Raw genomic sequence first — 23,530 nt, 5'->3', positions numbered from 1 at the left:
TGTCATTTACCAGGAGAAGAGATGGCAGCAGAGTCGTCGATAGGAAGAAGGCAGTGTGATAAAAAAAAAATAAAAAAAATCTGCTGTTATTTTGGTACAGGTATCATAGGACACCTTCTGAAATATAATGAAGTCCATGCTTCCATAGGATCAAAGCTATTATACAAGCACGAGGCAACCCACACAATATTTGGCTGGTGGTTTTAATGATTTGGTATATCAATGTATCTTTTTGTCCTTAATGAGGATTTTCTGACTCTGGGCAGTAATGACAAATCTGCAAAAGTGCCATGGCCTTTATAGTGCACCAAGGGGCATGCTGGCCTGTCTTTTGATCAGGATGGTGTACTTCTTTTCAGGGACCCTTCTGACCCCTCTCCAAGCATTTATTTATTATTTATTCTTGTTTTCACCTTAAATTATTTTGTCTCAGGGTTTTGAGATTGCTCTACCAGCTGTTTTAAATTAAAAGCAAACTGGTTCTTACTCTTTTTTTATTTTACACATTCTAGCCATGGAAATGTAAACTTAAAAGCACAAATGCATGGTGGGTATTTTCATTTGTGCTGAATTTGCCTACATAGAAAGTTGCTGCATCTGGTCTATACTGGTTAGCGAGTCAGTGCCCTTAAACAGGTATGTACATATGGGATACCTAGACACCCAGTACATACATGCATGCATGCATGCTCAATCTGTAAATAACAAGCCAGGATCAAAGCCCTGGGATCTACTCATATACCATAGTATAATCTAAAACTGACTGGGGTTTAATGCAAGAGTAATAACATATCCTGTCTTCACATTAGATATAAGTGGAGGTGATGAGACAAAGTAAAACTTAATAATAGGTTCCTTGTACAGGTATTAATTTGAAGTTTTTGCATCTGGTTGCATCTTGATGATTTCACTCCCAATTATTAGATTACAATCTGCAATGATAGTGCCGTCTGGGATATAAACACTTTTAGTTTAAAATCATCTGGAGAACAAAGCTAGGGCAAACATGTAAGTCTTGCTTATATTTAACAAACATGATTTTTCTTTCAAATAAAGCAGGAACATTTGGTAAGCCAACAAGGGAAAACCTGCAAAAAATTGCCTATAAGCCTCAGAGACTTTTTAGGTCATGAAAAGACCAGCCAACACAGCATTAAACATACATATGCATTACAAAATACAGCATACCTTACATTTGCTTTATTTTAAATTACATTGATTTCAAAAACCTCCTAGGATTCCTATGGCCTTTGAAATAAGGGAATAAGAAGAACCATCCTAACAAATTTAGACAGGCTGGAGTAGCAGTTTAAGCAATTTTGTAGAGATTGCAAAATATGGGTTAAAAGCAAAAGCTTCAGCACTTAGGACAGAGAAAAGTTAAAAAAAAATAAATGCAGCCAAATAGAAATAAAGAATATTGAGGGAGCTGTTAATATCATAAAAAAAATCTTAGTAAAATGAAGAAATGGGATCTGCTATAGCCAAGTTCCATGGCTACATTTCATCCTTTTGCTGCTAAAAAAAAAAAAAATATATATTTCATATTTAGATCTGGATCTCTGGCAGTCATCAGTCATTTTGTGCTGAGGGCTTTTGCAAGGTTTCCATACAGTTTATGAATTGTATGTAATTACAGCTGCCACCTGGGTTGGTGACGATGGGAAATATGTGAGCGTCTTACCTGTACCCAATCTATAGCAAAGCAAAAAAAAAGTAAAAATTAGTTTAGGTTTGTTTGTTTTTGCTGCACCCGTAGAAAGATTTCCCCCACATTTTCTTTGACATGACAGGAATGAGAAAAACTAATTAGACTATATTTCTTGAAAGTATCTTCTACATTTAGCCCTGCTCACCTTCCAGGTATTACTGCCAATTATCAGCTACCAAACAGCAAAAAAGAAATTGTATTACATTGCAGGAAACGCTGTCAAACTGAAGCAAATGTCAGTTTGACTGTATTTACTATTTCATTCAGAGGAATATCAAAGGTGAAACTCAATCTGCATATAGCAATAAAGAAATACCAGATTAGTTTAATACATTTATATTCAAATTTAACTCTTAGTTAACCCCTTTGCAAATACTTTTCCTGTTTTTACTATTAGGACTTCACCTCAAGTGCATTGCTGTGTATTATACTGCATAACTGCTTATTGTAATGTTAACCCCATTCATTACACTGGAAAAGAAAGAAATGCGTGCTGCAGCGCATCGCTAAAACACACTGTAGCACAAAGCATTAGTGGGAATGTCTCTCAATTGTTCTGAATGCAATGTCTGATGTCCTTGGGTATTTCTTGAATGCTTTAAATAATCTAGCACTATTCTTATAGGGTTTTTCGGGGCAAGGACCTCTTTTCCTCCTGTCTCACTGTCTATATATGTCTGTCGTCATTTGCAACCCCTATTTAATGTACAGCGCTGCATAATATGTTGGTGCTATATAAATACTGTTTATTAATAATAAAACTAAATCTAAATAAATGTTTTGGCTATACATACAGAGCATGCAAGAGAACAAGTATACTTATACTAAGTATTTAGAATTCCGTAAAATGAGAAGGTCTGAGCATAATACACAGCAGTGTTACCCTACAAAAAATATTCCTGTATGTTTGCAGATTGCATTGTAAGTAGCTACTTATTTGATTTCTTTATCAAAAACCACAGAATTTGAACAACAGATAGAAAACAGTGATCACCTTGGCACTGTTAAAAAGTTATTTATTGTTTATTAATTTAAGGAAGATCCTATATAATATGGTTATAAAAATCAGTCCAACAAACCATTTATTGTTAACAGTACACGTAGACGATTTGCTGTGACGCAAACAAAATGTTTAGTTGCACTGATACCATCTCTACTGGTTGTGTTAAAATGGCTTCTAGAAGAATTTGTTCAAGGCTCTGCTTTCTGTTGATCTTCAATGGCATTTGCTTTTAGTTCTTGATTGTACCTAAAATGAAAATGAAAATAAAAAAGTATAATAAGTAAATCACACCCAAGCTCAAACAAGCCCAAACTCAGATTTCTTCATGGATGTATGTGGGGGATACATATACACAAAGTACACATCATATATGGATCACATAATTTTGTGACATTATTACGAAGTGTGTTTGTCTAAATATATAGCTACTAAGTAATATGTCTGATGCTGTTAAACATATGCCTTAATATTGAGTATCGTGAAAGGTCGTTTTTTCTATCAAATGCCAACAAAAACAAAAATATGACTGGATTTAAATTTCGTGACATGTTGGAAAAGAGAAAAATTTGGTAAGCAGTAACAAACAATGCAGAACAATTTGCAGGTTTTAAAAACCCACAGATCAGCAACAGATCTTTCTTCTACAATCTCAACTCTGCAATGTGTTGCGATGGCCAATGCTGGGAAGAGGATCTCATCAGAATGCAAATTTGAGATACAAATTTTCATTTATTGATATATGTATGTGTGGGCATGTCTAACAAAAGCTTGAAGTCTGTGCTTCCTCCATATTTTTTGTTTTTTTATATAGATTTTTGCATATATGGCTTTTTTTATAAGAGCTTTTTTGCTTTACATTTTACATTTTAATAATTCCTATACTCAAAATAATTTGCTGAAAAATGTGAACAGGGTGATTAGAATCATACAAACATTTTACATAAGCAAAACTACCCACCTTGCTAATCAAGCACAAAGCCTGTGTACACAGTGCAGTAACCTGTAGCATACCGAATTTAGACTATGATAGCCAGGTTAGTAAAAGGTAAAATCAGGTTGCTATGGGTAACTTCACATATCACTGTCCTAATAAAAAAAGCTCTCTTTATATTAGTGAAATGTAGAGAGCAAATCCATTTCGAACTACACTGTTCATGGAACTAAAACAGTGAAATCCAAAGTGTCCTAGATTGCAACCTGTCACCCGTAGCCTGCATCTTGTTTTTATATACATTAGAAATTAGATATTAAGTTTACCACACAGCTATTGATTTGAATACATACCGCCATATTCTTAACAGCTGGGAACCTCCTGCACAGCCAACAAAGAAGTTTACAGCAAACAAAGACCAGTTTTTCGGTATAATCACTAGAGAATAGCGTGACCATATCAGTCCTGTGAAAACATTTTAAAATATACAGAAGATGTTAAACTTTGAGGAAACGAAACATTTACGGAGCAAAAGCCGGTTTATATTTGTTTTCTTTTTTATGTTTTTAACAGTTTTCCTTTTAAAAGTAGCCCTTACACTAGGAAGATGCAGCATAGGCATAACTGCACCCATCCATCCTTTATTTTTTCCTATTTTAGTCTTTTTTCTCCCTCACATGCTTTCCTGCCATATATACGGAACATTATTATGTTGTTTTTCTACTAATAGAAGTAAACATTTCACCATTAATTCTTTCACTACAAAGGGTTGTTGATGCCTAGATGCCCATATCAATGCCCACAGCAAAAAAATTTGTTGGGCAATGTGCCATTATTACCAAAATGATAGGCTTATTTATTACACAATTTTAATAATAAAAAAAAACCTAATCTGCATTGTGCAATTTTAATAAAAGTAACCAAAATATACTGACAAGCATCTAATAATTTATACATATATAACAGTCTTGTCCTAAAGGTAATCAAAACATAACAAAAAAACCTTTTGGTTTGTGCCACAAAATCCTACCAATCTGTGTTCCCCCCGACTGGCACAGACCTGATATTTGTGACATAAAGCAAACTGTTCTTGAAGCAGATGTGTTGAAAACAGAGCACATCCAAAAGAACAACCAAAAGACACACACAGTTATTTCTACCAATAAACCCCAATAAGTATGCAGGCGCAAGGTACATTAAATTAATGTTATTTACCTGTAGCCATTAGTACACCGGATTGGGCTGTGCTCAATTTATCTGCAGGTCTTGTCATATCAGCTAATCCAGCAAGCACAAGACCCTGAAAATCAGATTAGAAATACAGTGAATCAAAAACAATTTATGTTTAATTTTAAGATAAAGTTGGAGTACTCAATTACAACAATTATAATTACAACTACAATTAAACAATTAAAAAGACTATAAAAGCAACACTTGCAAGTACAGACCCCTAGTTGGTTCTGCATGTGTATATCAGGCTGTAGTTCCCACCATGGCCAAATTCTATACCAATTATTGGGAATTGACCTAGTGCTTTATGGCAATGTGGAAACTTGCCCGTTCCTTCCTCTCATCCACTCCTTTGAGGCCATCACCACGATGGGTTGTTTCACTGTCTAGTGGGTATTTACGTACAGTCAGGAACATATGCTGGACGTTTGCAGTTCAGAATGACCCAGGATTTTGTTATACTAATTATGTTCGGGTACTTCTAGAATTTTATTTTCTGCCAACATGCAGATATAGATAGATTTTTAGAATATTTCTTAGAAACAATTGTACGGTATACTTTTCATGATCAGGCTGATCACCATAATGGTGCTGAAAGATGAATACACTCCCAGCAGATGACCACTGTCATTTGAGAATGCAACAATATTTAGCTTCATTCTGCCTGAGGATATGCACTTTTTGGTTATTCAAGTAAAAAAAAATATATAAAATACCAAATATCTCTTTACATACCGACAGATTTAGGAATGATGGACAGCATTTATTTATTTATTATAACAAAAACATGACACAGGGCATAATAGTATGTTGGTATGTAGAGAATAATACAGTGGCACAATTCAGTACAGACACTTACCCATTTCATTATGGGAGCCCAGAAAAACACAGTCCTGGGACCTAAAAAATACAGCAAGGGATATTTATTAAATATGAGCTAGTCACACCTATCAAACCATACTAACCATATTTACTAGTTGCAGGCTTCCATAAAAACATCTAGCTAAAAAAAAATATGCCCGGCATCTTCCATCCAATCAGAACAGCTAAAGTATGTTCTAAAATACTGCTTCAATCCTTCATTTTACTCTACAAGACCCTAATAGCTTTTAATTAAGCTTCATAAACTACTAGGCTTTTTAACCTCTTCATGACTGGGGCTATTTCTCATTTTCATGAAAGATATAGGAATTGTTTAGGTGTAAATATTACAGTTACATTTTTTAATTTATGTTTATCATTTAAAGGAGAAAAACACATTTGTGCAACAATATGCAACTTTTTTGAAAACTCTTCTGTAATAATTTCATAAATAGTCATATTTATTAAAGAGATACAACCATGCTTTTCCTGTTAGTCAAGGTTTTGAGACTAACCAACATGCAAGTGTTTTTCCTGTTTTGCATTTAATATAGGCAAGCACATTTCACTACATACGAGGGGGTGCTGGGAAGTTCTTTGCATCATTCCAGGTGAAATAGAAAAATGAGTGTGGGGGCATATGACAGCCTAATATCTTAATATGTAACTGTGAAAATGTCAGGTCTTTGCGATTCTTAAAACTGTTTTTTTTTTCTTTTAGTGAAAAGCTGTGATGGCAGAGGCACAAGCAAGTTTTACGGGCCGTCATGAAGTTTTAGTTTCTCCAGGGAAAGTCAGCAAAGGACATTCACACTGAGATGTCACAAACACTGGGGGAGAAGTGTCCTTCCTACAGCACTGTCAAAACCTGGATATTTTGTTTCAAGACTGGGCATTTCATTGTTGAAGATGAGCCCCGCAGTGGGCGCCCCCCAACCTCAACTGACCCGGCAACCTGCGATGCTGTCCGTAAGCTGATTATTGAAGACTGGCAAATATCCGCAAAAAAGATAGCCCAGATACTTGACATCTCACGGAAGGGTTTGTTATCACCACTATCCTAGACATGCGCAAGCTTTCAGCAAAGTGGGTGCCGAAATGTATGAAAAGTGATCAGAAGAAGGAACGAGTTGAAAACTCCAAAGCTGTATTGGCTTATTTTGAAGCTGCACAAGACTTTTTGGCTAGGTTAGTGACTGAGGATGAAACCTGGCTCCACATCTATGATCCTGAAACCAAGGAACAGTCAAAGGAATGGCGACACAGTGGGTCTCCGCGGTCGAAGAAGTTCCGAACCCAGAAATCATCCAAAAAAGTCATGGCGTCCATTTTGTGGGACAAAGACAGTATTCTGTAGGACTACTTATCTCAGGGCTCTAGTATCACCGGACAGTATTATGCTAACCTCCTGGACCAGCTGAAGGACGCAATTAATATGAAACACCTTGGAAAGTTGACCAAAGGGATCCTTTTTTTGCAGGACCATGCACCTGTGCACACGTCTAATGTTGTGGCTGCCAAATTAAACATCCTAAGTTTCCAATTGGTCCACCATCCTCCCACTCACCTAGCCTGGCTCCTTCGGACTATTATGTGTTCCTGAATTTGAAGAAACAAAACGTTTTGAGGACGTTTCTGATGTCAAAGTTGCTGACTTTTTTTTTGAACGGTCTAGAAAAGCTGCAAATACGCTGTACCAAGTGCATTATTCCCAGGGGGGGATATGTTGAATAAATGTGTTATTTCATAACTCTGGTTCTCTTCTTTCTGGGCAAAGCCAGGAACTTTTTAGCACCCCCTCATACATGCATGCTATGGGGCATAACACTAAAAAAACTAAAAACACTTTTCTGTTTACACGATACATGTTCTGGTATGTGTGAAATCTTGTCACAATGTAACATGTTGCCCATCTCTGCATTCTGAATTAGCCAAGGGTGGTAAAGACAAAGACATGTTTTCATAACATCTCTTTATTATGGAATTGCTGACAATTCAGAATGCTTTGCAAACAGGAGACGCTCCGATTGGGTGCTGCCAAAATTTCTGGGACACATTTGATCAAAAACATCCTAATCTCGAAGCCAGTAACTTCAATACCAGGAGAAGGAGGGATTTTTTCAGGAACGCTTCTTTGTTTAGGCCGTAGATCTACTGCCTGCAAGTCATTAAGTGGTTACATAATCTAAATTATGGTTATACAGAGAAACTATATATGTATATTAGAAATAAAAACTTACTGTAGTGAAATGTTAGCCTTTGTGCCAAACCAGCACGGTGCTTGGGATTTTGCTCAGGCATGCAAGGATTAACAAAGTAACAAAAATGAGATTGACAGGAGGACTGAAAATCATGGAATGTAAAGAAAAAATACATACGGTGGGACGCCTTGGGTTTTTTTTTATTTTACACATTGTATCCAATGCATCATTTATAAATCGAAATATCAAGACCCACTGAACTTGGTTTACTGCTGTGATTTTACACTGTTTTGTCAGGATGGTGAAGAGCTTATAAAATACCATTGGCTGCACTGGCTTCCTCTGGGTCTATCTGATTATTGGCAGGGACCCTAGCTAACCAGAAATTGCTGGTCCTAATATCTATGTGCCATTTCCATAGGAAAGATTAGGTGGCAAAGGTTCTGCAAGGCAGAAAACCTAAAATAAACAGGATTTATTGGCACAGACTTCAACAGTCAAAACACTACAGAATTTCACCATATACATAAAAGTTAACAATATCTGTCAATCCAAGTTTGCATCACAACCCTTTAAAGCTAAACTATATCCCGATATTAAAAGTTAGATTTTCACAGCTTTGTATTTATCATTTTACATGCTGGTAGGATTGATGGGATAGACGTCCCACTATGGCATGAAAGAGGCCATTCCAGCCAAAACTGCAGTTTAGCACGGTATTGGATCAAAATGCCTCAGCCTCCTGCAACCCACTGTACAGAAAAAAATCAGATTAGAAAAACTCAGATTAGGCAAGGCAAAGGAGAGGGAATTATGCAGCAAAATTAGGTGGTCAGTGGAGCTGCATTTCCTTTGTACTAATAGGAGACATGCAGACACAAGGGAAGAACAGGGAGAGCAGGAGAGCATCATTCTGATGCTTTGTCTTTAACCATCCCGTCAAAGGCTAAGACAGGAAGAGAAGTAAAAAAAGTTCTTTTACAATGACAGGGGCTGCACTGTGTAGATGAACTGTAAATGTATAAAAAAAAGAAAACATTTCCCATTCCGATATAAGTATTTAATCTATGTATTTTAGGACACGTTTACACTAGTGCAGGGGTGTCAAACTGAAATACATAATGGGCCAAAATTAAAAACTTAGACAACCTTTACATTTATTGAAAAATTTGAGGAAGTTTATCCGTCTCATTAGATATAAAACCTTTTCATATGGAAACATAGAGGTTTTGCTTATCTTATGCCTGCTGCTGGAACTCCCTCTTTATTGAAATAGCACCACTACTACAATTCCCTGCACTTGCGTCTATAAAACAGTCCAATGTGGGGCTAGGCAGAGAGGTTGGTAAAACTATTTAATGCTAAATGGTAAGGTATTTCATAAGTATTTTTAAGGACTATTTTTGAATATACACTAATCAGTCCAAACTGCTTAGCAGTTTATGTCAATCCAAACAAAAAGGTCAGTGCTCTGTCTGTACTGGCATGATTAATCAACTGTTTTGTATCCAAGCTCCTATTAAAGCCAAGACTCCAATCATTAACCCTGGACCTCTTCTACTTATTCACCTGCTCGTTCACCCTTGTCTTTCCACAAACAACATTATACACATATTTTTTAAAATTTAAATAACTATTTTTTTTTAAATGAAAGTAATTAAATTAAATACACCAAAAAATGCTGGACCAAAAATTTGGCCATGAGAGCACTGGTTAATGATCTACTGATGAATGTCCTACTCTGGCATAAAAGATGCAATTTTAGCCAAAATCACTGTTTCAAGGGCATTGAATCAAGTCATGCCCAAAAAATTTTCATACTTGCAAAATAAAACAATACTAAAAACTGATATAACATCTTAACAATGATTTCATGGAGATTCATAATAATCATTCAAAATGGAGAGAAAAATAGAACCAAATAATGTAGCAGTTAACATTAAATATTCTGCAGAAAGGCAACGGTAAGCAACACGAGCAGTGAGCAGAAAGCACTGCTACACAAATTCCAGGATCCAGACTAACAACATTAAAAAAAAAAAAAACAAAGATTATCGCCCTTTCTGGCGAAGTTACTGGAAGCATATGTCTGCCGGTTCTTTAGATCCAACTAACTTTGGTTTGGATAGTAAAAAGGACACTCCTAGAAAAAAAAAGCACAACCTGGAATAGAAATATTTGCCCTGATTTTATCTTCTCCAGCCTTGGAGAGGTTTAATAACTTACATCAGTGAACCTAGGTGATCCAGAAAACCTAACAAATAGCAAATAACTTAAGAAATCCATTCCAGGTTTGCTGGATCTCCCAGGTTCACTGATGAAAGTGTACCTACTCCAGCCTTTAAGAGTCTTAAATCAGGCCCATTGTTACAAGGTCTAACCCTCCCCAAGTCTTCTAAAAACTTGTCTGTGTCCTTAAAAGGAAACTTTTCTATCTCTGTGTTGATAGATATATTAAAGGCACATTTACCATCCACATGTATGTATAATCTCCCATGCATTCACAACGTAAACTTGTGCAGTGAACAGGTGACTGGTTAGTTAGATATCTAGGCCCCACCAACCAATAACATTTAAAGGACTTTGCCTAAAGGAGAATAAATGTGTAGGTTGACCTTGCTGATCTCCTTTAGAAAATTCTAGTTATACGATTCTCATGCTTTGACGTCCATACTTTGAGTCACGTGCATTTTTCCAGTCCTGGCTAAGAGCCACAAACCACTGGTTGGGAATGTGGATTTAAATATTTAAAGTGTTTTTCCAGGCAACAAAAGCAATACATTCCGTAGACTTTAAATGTTAACCTTCACCGTTTCCACAAATTCTAATCAATTTTCCCTAATTTTTTTTGTGTAATGTGCTATAGGATATCTAGGAAGGAAGATAAAACCTGTTTTTTTTTTTTTTTTAGGTATGAATGTCACTTGTTCCCCTTCTTAATACAACACATCCAGAAAAGGAACCAGCACTGTGTACCAGGGAGGTGTGGTTAAAAATCCTTACAACTGTGTAAGCTCTGAAGCTTACACAGAGATAGAAAAGGATCAGGAGGAGAATAAAATGCAGGAAAGTATAAGATATAAGGCTTTAAATGACATTTATGTAAACCCATTGCTTTGCCCTGCATGGACAAATCACAGGTTTTTATTATCTAAATTACCTGACACAACCTAACTTTAAAAGTTAACTAGAAGAAAAACTATAAAAAATGTAGACAGACAAGTCCAACATGTTTACAGTCCTCAGGTTTAGGTAGCCTAGGGAAGTATAATTACCAGGACAAACAGGCAAATGAAAGTCACATGAATCAAAACAAAGTTCACATATAGGGCCTCTAAAACTGGTCAAACTGGGGGAGTCATTCGGTGTTCAAACAAACTGATTCCCAAGCAAGCTGAAATCAGCCAGAACATGTGCCAAGCATCTCATACCCAAAGCAAGTTTTAGGTATATACAGAACAAGTTGTTTATGGAAGTGGTCTTTAACATACCTACTAATATATATAAAGTGTTTTTAGGCAGCTCAAAAAATGTTTCATAGACTAGAACTTTCAGATTTTGGGATTTTATTATTTGTTGTATGTGACTTTTCTTTTGAAATATGTTTAAAAAATATTTAGATGGCATTGAGATACTAGGAAATACCAAAACGGACCTTACAACACTGCACTGCCTAGGCCCCTGCCCGACGTCACAAATCACTAAATGTACCTGTCAAAATTGTTAGGGTTTACGTATACTTACTTCACCCCATCTTCTGGCTTAGGCCAGGGGTAGGCAAACTTTTTCAGTCAGGGGCCACATAATAAAATTTGAAAGGGGGGCCAGGCCGATGGGAGAAAGGGCGGGGTTATGCCATCATGACGCCACTGAACATGACGTCATGATGGCATAACCCCGCCCACTCTCCCATGGCAGACCTGAGCCTTTGATGGGAGAGTGGGCGGGTAATGTGCAGTGACAGTCCGCCCACTCTCCCATTGAAAGCTCAGAGCCTGTGATGGGAGAGCGGGCGGGTTCTGTCCAGCGACACAGCCTGCCACCTCCACGAGCCAGGACATGTTCCATGGTCCTGGCTGGTGCGCCCCCCCAGCTGGGTCCTTCTCCTGACCCTGCTCGGGGTGGCACCAGGCAGAAACGCAGAACACCCAAAGGGCCAGAGAAACAACCGTATTGGACCGTATACGGTCCGCGGGCCGTAGTTTTCCCATGCCTGGCATAGGCTGTACTCTCTCTGGCTAGATTCTACAGAAGCAGAACTTGCAAGAAGATGTTCTTCCAATGGATTAGAGTTGCTTCTTCTGTGATTTAATCTTCTCTGCATTACTAAGGGTTATCCCCTAAAATCTTTACTAGTACACTGTACATCTACAAACAGTAAACTACGACAAGGCAAACTGAGAGAGTTTTCTCCTTACTTTCTTTTACTGCTAGCGCTGCTTAAACCTTGGACATTCGCAGTCACTATGTGATGTATTTATAAAACAGTGATTCTGATATTCACTGAAACAATTCCTGATGGAGAATCTTCCATGTTCATGTGTTTCACTGGCAGTAATCTCCAACAGGGAATGTCAGATCCACAGCTTTATAAATAGACTCCCTTGAGTGCCTATCAGCCTTAACATTGGGGAACCCTTACAATAACATTCAGGTCTCAGAGAACCCCTGTCAATGTTTAAAATATGCCAAATTCAACCTCCTGTGGTTTGGTTAAAGCAAACCTAAACTCAGAATTTTCACTTTACAAAAAAGTTCTGGATCACCTAGGCGGTGAAAAATGAATAGGAGAGCAAAGCCTCCCGGCATACCTATGTCACGCATCCCGGGAGGCACTTGGGTGGTCCTTCTGCGCATGCTCGGGCAGGGTCTTTTCGTGAATTGGGAAAAAAATTGCCGATCTCACATGCGCAGTGAGATCGTCAAGTTTTTTTTCCAACCTATGTCACCCGATCTCGCGCTTGGGTCAGGATACGTAGGGGACGACGCGGGACCTGACAGATAAGGGGGAGGTGTCAGGGTCACCATCACAATATAAACATTTCCCTTTAGCAGCCACTCACATTAGATTTCCTGCTCAGTATATGATATGGACAAAGGAAAACCCAATTACTTTGCTCATTCTGTACACATCAATACATACATTGCATTATACCAATATAGCATTATGTATGCAGAGTCTGCCTTACCACAGACTCAATATATAATAATTATTCATGTGATGGTAGATTGTAGGGGTCATTTTTAAATTTTAGATTAAGATCCTTCCTTGGCTTGTCAGGTTTATGAATATATCCCAATACATCTATAGGTAATTACCATGCAATAAATGTTATATGTGTTGCAGAGTTCCCAATGACACTGCATGTGACCTTTTGTTTACCTTAGCATTGGGGAAAATAAAGACACTTTTATAAGGTATTTCTATCTCTGTGACAGTGGAAGTCATGTAAATAAGACCAATGTCCTTGTGAGAATCATTTTACCTGCTGGGTGATTGTAGAAAGGTCTCAATTTGGCAGGAAGCATTAACTCTATTCTATCCATAGCCCGGTGATAAGACGCCCTCAGCCCGACTGCCGCCATGTCTGCCGCTCTGTCTACTCACTGACAAGTGCGGGGACTTGGAGGGCAATGGATAGTATTGTGGGACCGGCCGGATGCGGCTGCTGCTGACACAAGGTCCTCTAGATGGGCGTCTATGCCGATAGCTCTTCCTATTGGTCGAACACAGTGTGTACAGAGCAACAAGTCCCGCCTTTTCCGGGCAGCTGTCGCAACTATTCTTGCGTTCCATCTGTGCGTTGCACTCAGCTGGAGGTGACCGGCCAGACGTGTTATGTGGGGAGGGCTGGCTGGCAATACACAACAACACAGAAAACATGCTACTGACTGTCTTTAGACGATTACTCCCAAATATTAGATACATTGTGGCTTGAATAGAAAACTTGTATCAAGGGAAAATAGTGGCAGTCATTACCACGTTCTGAGAAATGTTCTTCTGCAGCTTGGAGTCCAACTGAAAGTTTTGGAAAGGAAATACATTCTATTCCACTTTATCCTCCCATAGAGAAGTGGTGCAGCCTTCCTGCTACTAATGCGCTTGTGGGGTGACTAACATTAAACAAATAACTACCCACCTCCTAGAGCAGGGGTGTCCAATTCAAATACACAGAGGGCCGAAATTAAAAACTTAGACCAAGTCGGGGCCCAAACTTAAAATGTATTGAAAAATGTGAGGAAGTTTACTACTTCATCCATAACTAACAAAACCAAACCCCTCTATACACACTTTAGGATTGAAAAGACTAATTTCTATCTATGCAGCCCGTGTGTTGTTCATCCTCTCACATCACAAGTTTGTCTGACACTAAATAATACACTATGCAGTCACTAATGGATTGAAACAAACACAAGGCTCCTGCTAGTCAGGCACCATGTGATCATTGCCTCGGCCTGAGGTCAGCAAACTCCGGCCTTTAGGCCAGATACGGCCTAGCCAGCAGTTTGTTCCGGCCTAACGCCCCCCTGGTAGATCGGCCCAATCCCGGCTGGCAGGGTTCGGCAACCCGCGGCTCTTGAGCCTCCTTGTTATGCCTCCCTTCTCTATTTACTGGCGTTAACACTTCCGCCGCCGGGGTAAGGGGACATTCCCTCTCCTCCGTCTTCATTGCTTAGGAGAGGAATTTCCCTTCAGGGGCGTTCCTGGTGGAGGGCAAAGCCATCAGTGCAGGACTCAAGAGAGTCCTAGTGTGCCTTCTTGACCTCCTGAAATGGCCTAGTAACCAAAAAGTTTGCTGACCCTTGGCCTAGACTTTGTGTCACATAATGGGTGTACAGGAATAATGTCTATGTATCCTGCATTGCATGATGGTGTGAGGTAGTAACATAGAGATTCATGTGGATCTTGCCATGTGTAAGGAAATGAATGGAGATTCTCTGTGCATGTTCCAGCACACTATAATAGATCCTCAGCATAATACTGACTTAAGTCCTCCCAGCTATGTACTACAATCATAGAAATACAGTTGGGACGATTTAACCCATTGTTTTCCTGCTGCTGGTATTGCCAGATATAGAACATTCAAATTAACCTCTATGCCGCTTCTATCATTTGCATGCAGAACTACAGTTACAATGTATTACTGTAGGCGCCTGTGATGTGTGAGAGGGGGGCGGGGAGGGGCAGAAATCTTTCATCTCCTGTTCCATAGACGCAAGTGATGCTGAGACTACAATTCCGGGCATTACTTGCGTCTAAAGAACAGTCAATAGAACAGAACAACAATGCGGGGCCACGCATAGGCCGCTGGTCTACAAACGCGAGTGATGGCGGGAACTGTAGTAGCAGAATCACTCACTGCAAAACGTAGTAGTAGGCGGGCAGACCAGATGTAATTCATTTTCAGAATTCTTTGGCGGTACCAAAAAAAAGGACCTTGTTGGCCAAATGTGGCCCGCGGGCTAGAGTTTGACACCCCTGTCCTGGGTTGTAAGCTCTTCAGGGTAGGGTCCTCTCCTCCTCCTGTGTCACTTGTCTGTGTCTGTCATTTGCAACCCCTATTTATTGTACAACAGTGTGTAATATGTTGGCACTATATAAATATTGTTTATTATTAATTGTTTATACTGTTAATACTGTTTATTATTAATAATAACAATAATATTATGAGTTCAGTGTGTCCTGAACACTCCCCCTGACGGGTCATCACACCAGCTTGGGTGCACAGTCCTTCTGCACAGAATGACACCCTGACATCACTTCAACTGTATTCATCTCCTATGGGTGCGGGGGGAAACAAAAGGCAACCCGTCATGTGATGGAGCAAAAGACAGCAGAAATAAATAAATCAAAAATAGGTGTATATCGGGGGGTAGTGGCTTCAGGAAGGTAGTGGATTTGTTCCAAGAAATGCATCAAGTTTTCTACTACGAATACGGGAATGATGTTCATCTAATCAGCATTTAAGATTATTTATAAATCAACTTCACCAAAATCTTAAAATTCACCTAGAACACAAGCAGACTTTGAGATTCTTGTATCAGTGCAGGGTCATTAAATATAGAATTTTTTGTTTTTATGAGCCTAAAATATTGCTTCCAGCTTCATGTCTGCCTATTTGACATATATTTTGCATTTCATTTGCAATCACATTAGGTTTTCTGGTATATTGATGTCACCTCACTTACCTATGGCTGCCTAAGTTCTAGCTTGTCCTTATGATGAAAAGGCCCTCAAGGTTTTATTAGGTATATCAGCACTTAAAAGAAATAAACTATGTGACATGCAAACTAGTTATCATTAATGAAAGGTATTTCAAAAATCCTTTTTCTGGAGCTGGAATATTGTTGCAATTTTGATCTTCAACTTGGTGTGATATCCTTTCTTTATTCTTCTCTCGTCTATGTTCCCTCTCTAGAACATAATATTACAAGAACAATATATTCTGCAATGGGAAGAGAATTTTATAGGCTAAAGAAAACTTTTGTTTCAACCCGTTACCGGAACTGTAGTTGGACATCTTAGCCTGATACAGAAGCTGGAGAAGTAACGTATAGAAACCAACTGGCAGGAGTAACAGGTAATACAATACAATACAATACAATACAATTTGTCCATATTTTAACTCTAAAATAAAATTTTGGGACAGATATTTAAGCACATACCTTTTGACAGCGTGAAACGACAGTTGATTAACTATAAAAAGTCAGTGGTTCCCACTGATTTGGGGTGTCTTCCAAACTCACTGAAGAACTTTGTGCACTTTTGTTAAACTTGATGGGAAAGCCCAAAAAAAAAAACAAACAAGCAATGTGAAAGCATTGGTAGTGATTTAAAAAAAAAACATTTTACCCTTAAAAAGATGATAAAACATGTTAAGTTCATTTTCTTTAGTGACTTTGTTCTTTCTGGTGTAACCTCAACCTAAATCAGAATAATAGTCTTTCTTTACCATCTATTAGTGCCTCACAGATTATTTTTAAGGCAGATGTTGTTTAATATTCATAATAAATATAGGAATATTTGAGTTGTCCAAGGTGAAAAAGCTGTGTATATATGAAAATTTGGGGTACTAATTATTTTTACTGTATTTAATAAGCAGCAACAAGTTACGCATCGCTTTACACAGTTGTCACTAACTGTCCCTCAAAGGGGGCCACATTCTAATGGTAACAAGTATTTTATTACATAAAAATATTATTTTAATTAACTAATAAACCAAGAATTAAAGTCATTTTTCCAAAAAAAAATTGCAAATAATCAGTGAATCCTGTCCATAAACATTTGTGTTAACCTTCAAGATTATAAAAAAAAGCATCATTTATGACACTGTATTTTGGTATCTTTCTTTATACCATGTTTTGTTTATCTTATTGTTACTAACCAGCAACTTGTTCCAGAACTTGTTTTCACTGATACATTCCTTTTCTCATAGCTGTATTAATATTCCATATGTACACACTTTTAATAGAATAGTGCAAACGAAAGTCTTGAAGTCTTAACTAAAATAAAATTATTCTGGATGAGGATAATAGTTAATACGTGGCTGACATCTGTGCAGCATAAGTTTCTCATTCTTGGCTTGATTACGTTTGCCTACTTGCGGTTTTACACACAACTTGCTATATTGTTTTTTAATCAAAACATGTGAATTAAAAATATTAGTTTATATTTGTAAAAAAAAATCCTGGAAACATGGAAGGACCCCTTTAACTCTTTTATTACCGATGTACCATACAACATTACATTAAAAATAAGTTAGAATTATATGGTTGCAATAGCAGCTATTAGCTTGTTTTAAATTACCAGACTCTGGGAAAATGATCTGGGTTGCTGTAAATTTGCCTGATCGCTTCTACGAGAAGCTTGCCCCACTTCGAACACAACAATCGACTGCAGGATGGCAAGTGGGGAGCATGAAAGAAGGATCACATACTCAATCTGTCCTCTATGCAGTGAACCCAAAGCTGCTTTGGTCTGAGCACTTCTGCTCTTGAAAGCTGACAGCTGTGATAAGGAAAACAATACCTCTGTCTACTGAGAGATGATCTAGAGCAGTGGTCGCCAACCTTTTCAGGCCTACGGACCACTAAACTTTCGGGCTCCGGACTGCGCATGCGCGAGGAACCGTGTTTCACTTAATAGGGAAGAAACTTCCCCCATAGTGACGTCATGATGCCAGAACCCACCCACTCTCCCATTGCAGGTCTGAGCTTTCCACTAGATACACAACCCGCCTACTGCCCTCAGCCTGCAATTCATTTGGGGGACATCTAGCCGGTGTGCCCCCTGAGCGGGGTCCTTATCCTGACCCCACTGGGCAGTGCAGCGGCCCGCTGATCTAGATGGTTTATATAGAATAAAAGTTACAAAGTGAAAGATTAAAAGATAGAGCAAAGCAAAGCACACATGTGTGGAGACTTAATGGCTCATGATCAGAAGGTCTGACTACTAGCCCAAGTGAGGCCCATTTAAGCTGAAATGCTGAATGGATGCCAAGTGGGGCCCCAAAAAGATATATTGTTCTTGTTACAATAAATCAACATTGTAGAATCAACATTACATTTCATTCATAATTACTACAACTAATATAGACATAGGCCCTGATTAATTATAGCTCTTCAAGGCTGGAGAGGATGTTACACGTTAATCAGTGAAGCTGGGTGATCAAGCAAACCTGGAATAGATCTACTCCAAAATTTAAAACAAATAGCTAATGACTTTTACAAAATCCATTCCAGGTTTGCTGGATCACCCAGCTTCACTGATAAAAGTGTATCCTCTCCAGCCTTGGAGAGCTTTAATAAATCAGAGCCATAATTCCTAATATTATCTCAACCAACTCCGCCAAGGCTGGATGATAACAGCCACCATCACAAACCACAAATTCCAAGAATACCCAGAAACGACACTGGCAGTACCATAGTCCCCTCAAACCACTCTACTAAGAGAACAGTTATCCATTAGCTAAAGCATGTAATCAACCCAAATCAATAGTAAAATTAATAGAATATATATAATTATAATTTTCTTCATCAGCTATAAACAGCAAGTTACAGCAATTACGTTCTGTACTTGATCTGTTAAGAGAAAATGCAGGGGATACATTTGGGGTTTACCAGACCCCTGATATCTTTATAAGGAAAACCAAGTCAAAATAGTATCATATAGGGCAGGGGTGTCAAACTCTGGCCTGCAACGTCCTTTTTTGGCCCCCAAATAAATCCTAAATATGAACTGCAGCTGGCCCTCCGCTGCATTGAAATAACGTCGCTACAATTCCCGGCATCACTCGCGTCTATAGACCAGCGTGCTCTCTGCCTAAACACGGCCCCGCATTGGACTGTTTTATAGATGCAATTAATGCCGAGAATTGTAGTGGCACTATTTCAATGAAGAGGGAGTTCCAGCGGTGGGCCTCGCATTGGCTGCGTCTGGCATTTCCAGCAACCCCCCTCAGCATCATGAAGGAGGTGTCAGGGGGCTTTTGGAGTTACAGGGGCTTCATGGCGACCCATGGCCTTGTGTCATATAGCGGTTTCTCAGGCTGTGCGTAGCCTGCTGTTATCCAAGTTTATGACGCTGTGGGTGCTTCACAATTTCCACGTTACATCCCTGACACAATGCCCCAGCTCGGTACCCAAGCTCCTCAACTGTTCCCTATGTTTGGCAGCACATATCTGTGTGAGCAACTATTCCCCAAGATGAAGATGAACAAAACATTGCACACAAGTCGTCTTACTGATGAACACCTTCACTCAATCCTGAGAATTTCTTTCAGAGCCTGACCCCAAACATTGATGAACTAGCATCCAAGAAGAGATACCAGGTATCTGGCTTGGACCTTGAACAAATGTTTTCTTTATGTAATTTTCCTTGCTACTCCAAGGCATGGACTTGAATGGTTGGATTTTCATAAAATAAATTTGGTATTATTATTTTTAGCCTGTGCAAAAAGGTTACCATTGAAATTTAATTTAGAAGGCTACAAATAGAGAAAGAAGCATAAGATTTTTTCTTAAATACGATTAAAAAAAAAATATTTTGCCTTTCTAAATTATAGGCTTGTTCCAGAGTGAATGACCCCTGATATTGGGTCTTATCTAAAAAGTGATAAAAAAATAAATTAATATATAAATAAACACAAATGAAAAAAGCCCCCTATCCCACACTTTCACACATAAATGAAAATATGTGCATCTATGACACACTTGCATAAGTAAACACCAGTTGCGTAATATATATTGGCTAAAAACTCTCATGTGGGAGGAAAAATTCTAGAGCCATTATTTATGGTAATTCTAATCTGATATACTGTAAAGATTTTTAAAGCTCTGCTTATGGACTATATTAGACATCATAGTTTCTGTTACACTACATGATTTAATGTTTTTGGTACCTATTTACTTGACCCAATCTCATTTTCTTTTTGATTTAACAAAAATTAAGATTATGTTGAGTTTATGTGCACTAAAATAAATGTTGTTTTATTGTGTAATTAAAAATATGGGGTTGCTAAGCTGTTACACAAATATTATTTAATATAATAAAAATGTATTAACTTTTTTAAATAATGTTTTTTATTTCAGAGGCTCTTTATTTTTCAGAAAATATTGTGGGGTTTTATGTAATCCTAAGGCCAAAAATGTGCATTTTATTAATTTGTGAAAATTGAAAATATTGCCCTGGCAAAAAATGTTTAAAACTAAACCCTTAAGAATTTCTGTAAATCTCTGGGTTTAAGATTACATTGTCTGCAATAGTTTGCATTTTCCACATACTTCCTAATACCCAGCCTTACCAAGTTATGAGGTTTTCCAAGGCTAGGTTCAGACTTACCAATAGTCACCTAGGAGCAGTAACAGGCAGTAACCTTGCTTTGCTTGTGGATGTAAGCTGTGCGTTATTTTAAACTTCAAAAAAGAATCATGAAAATCTTGTAAGCGGTTGGGGCAGTTATCTCTGTCGCAATGCTACTGCAAGCAAATATCGGGGGATAAAAAGGAGAATGTACAAACATATTTGTTTGAATGGTATTTTTTTCGGGGTGGCTAAATGCAGTTAAACTTCAGCAGTACCACCTGAAAAAAAAAAAGTCTGAACTTAGCCTTAAAGTGATCAAAAAACCATTAAACACTTCCCAAGCACAGCAGAGCTTTCCTAAAATAGAAGGTATCTGAGTAACAAAGAAAGTGATTTGCCTCAAGATGACTTTCTGTTGTTGGGAGGTTTAATAGAATAAATAAATACTTTACTTGCATAGCATAGAATTTTGTTGTACTAAACAGAGATTGTTTTGGAAAGAGTGATTTATCCCCCACTGTCCTCAATCCACACATCTTTTCAGAAACCCCTCACCTTTCTTGGTTATGTCCTTCTTTTAGCATTTGCCAACCCCTACAATTTTAAATAAAGGGTGTCTCTAACACAATGTTAGGTAAATTTTTAACGCATTTCTTTTTTTTACGCTTTCGCTGTGCAGCATCAAGAGACAAGGTACCAGAAAAAATGTCTTCTTCCTCTTCCTCTTCCTCTTCATGTGATGCAGTGCTGCAGTGTAAAATTTTCATCCTGCCATGTTAAAAAATGGTTCTGTACATAGGTAAGCTACACAAAGCATGAATAACACAGATTTTTACATTATTTAAATAGTTTCACTTGACAAAATTACAAAACTGACCATAGCTTTCAGGGATCACAGGGTTTTAGTTGTCTAACCTTTATCCTCCTTTTTTTCTCATGTAGCCTGTTATGACCCTTGGTAATAACTAGCCCACAGATGTCAAAAACTTGTTAAAAATCAAAATTTCAATTAAAGCCTTAAATATACATTATGTTATTGATATATAGGTATAGTGCTAGGCATAGATGTTTTTGTCTATCAGCAATATCTGCAACTTTATGGGTTATATATTAATTCTATACCAACAGAAAAAAAACATTGCAACTATAAAATTGTAGACAAATTTTTCTAACAAAAAAAAATGTTTTTCTAGAGCGGACTATTGCATTGCATATTTATCTTGATTATTGTTTACCCAGCAAGTGAAATTATTGCAACAAGTTACCTTATTCTGTTAAAACTGTAAGATTCTGCAAAAGGTGGTTTTAGAAGAAGACAGTTTTCTTTTAAGCCAGATATATCTGTTGAATCATAACTACTAGTTTTTCTAATTTTAAATATGTTATATGCATCATCAAAGCTGTATAAAATTCTTATTTATATTAAAATTATGCAAATTAGCAAAAATTCAATTTGAAACTTATTTGGTCATTTAAAATGTATCATTTACTTGATATAATTTAAACAGGGCTTTAGACATGAGAATTGGGTCAAGGGTGAACAAATCTATTACGGTACGCTGCAAACACCAGCAGTACAGATCCTGGTGAACCTACCAACATATTTGTTTTTCTGTTCAGCCAGTTATATAACCTGATATACAAGACAGGTCCTATCTATTTTCCCATTTTTCTAAACACCTGCTCCTTGGTTTTTCTTGGCACGTGTTACATAAAGACACAGCACCATCTACTGTGTGACCAAAGTAAGAACCAAGATTCTTTTTTTAATTGCATTTTGAGAACAAAAAAATTCAGGCTATACTCAAATATATATATTTTTTTGTACTCTTAAAAGCTACCTCTTGAAAGTGATCCACAAGTATTTTTAAACAGTATTAAAATTACCATAGGGGGAAGCAAGTTTTACTTTGGATTGAATGAAGGAGGACATCTGGTATTAAATATAAAAAGGGAGGTTATGTTCCTAAACTAAGAGAATAAAGTAAACAAGTGCTTGATTTTTTAGAAAGTCCCAAATTCCGTAGGAAGCCTTTACTAATCCACCACATAAACCAAGCTGGAATACATCAAGGGCCAAATGTGTTAAAGGAGCATTGGGGGAGGTAAAACAATGGACCTGATTGGACCAAGCAGCAATTTGTTCCAGCAACAACCACCAAAGCGCTACAAATACCAACAGCACAGTTAGAAGTGAACCTTCCAAAAATTCCAAGATTCCTAAAACTGGCTAAGGAAACTATTGATGTTGATTTTGCACAAAAAAGGAACAGTCAAAAATAGGACACAACTGGCATATTTTCTTAGCAACAATAGTGAAAATTATTTGTGACTAATCACACTAATCACAAGTGACATTGCAGCTTATAATTGCACAAAAAATCACCTTTTTTTACAGAGAATTTCATGTTAACAGATAAAAAAAATAGATTCAGACTGGTTTCATACTGTCACAGATTCCTAGAAGTGGTTAAAAAAACGTTGCTACTTACTAATGGTTTTGCATTATGAAAGAGTGAGAATATGAACAAACTGTTGAATTTACTTAGCAACAATGGAGAAAATGATTTATGACCAATTACAAAGTGAAATTGCAGTGTTTAGTTGGAGTTTTGAAGTGATAATATTTTCCTGTGTGATTAGAGGTAAACAAATGACATCGGGCACTTGTCAGGGATGCTCTTTATCCCCTATTCTATTTGGCACTAGATCCCCTACTGAGTCTCCTGGAACTTTCTAATGATTTAAAGAAAATCCAGATAGGTAACCAGAAAGTTAAATTTACTGC

At 37.6% G+C, this 23,530-nt stretch overlaps 1 protein-coding gene across 1 annotated transcript; it reads right to left on the bottom strand.

Annotated features, from left to right (window-relative positions):
• Positions 1-2,710: 2,710 nt before the first annotated feature.
• On the bottom strand, positions 2,711-13,609 carry MPC2 (mitochondrial pyruvate carrier 2). The gene is made up of 5 exons (XM_072421903.1): positions 13,424-13,609; positions 5,735-5,775; positions 4,861-4,945; positions 3,999-4,110; positions 2,711-2,960 (listed from the first exon to the last, which is right to left on the bottom strand). The coding sequence occupies exons 1-5, from the start codon at positions 13,521-13,523 to the stop codon at positions 2,903-2,905; spliced, it is 396 nt and encodes a 131-aa protein (XP_072278004.1). The 5' UTR covers positions 13,524-13,609; the 3' UTR covers positions 2,711-2,902.
• Positions 13,610-23,530: the final 9,921 nt, after the last annotated feature.

This window comes from Pyxicephalus adspersus, chromosome 1 (assembly GCF_032062135.1).
Source record: "Pyxicephalus adspersus chromosome 1, UCB_Pads_2.0, whole genome shotgun sequence".
Lineage (NCBI taxonomy): Eukaryota > Metazoa > Chordata > Amphibia > Anura > Pyxicephalidae > Pyxicephalus > Pyxicephalus adspersus.
This window is presented reverse-complemented; position numbering and strand designations above follow the sequence as displayed.

Coding starts and splice junctions, on each gene's coding strand:
- MPC2 (XM_072421903.1), bottom strand. CDS start 13,523: ATGGCGGCAGTCGGGCTGAGGGCGTCTTATCACCGGGCTATGGATAGA. Junction 4,111..4,860: donor CGGTGTACTAATGGCTACAG/GTAAATAACATT, acceptor ATGTTTTCACAG/GACTGATATGGTCACGCTAT. Junction 2,961..3,998: donor CAGCTGTTAAGAATATGGCG/GTATGTATTCAA, acceptor TTTTCATTTTAG/GTACAATCAAGAACTAAAAG.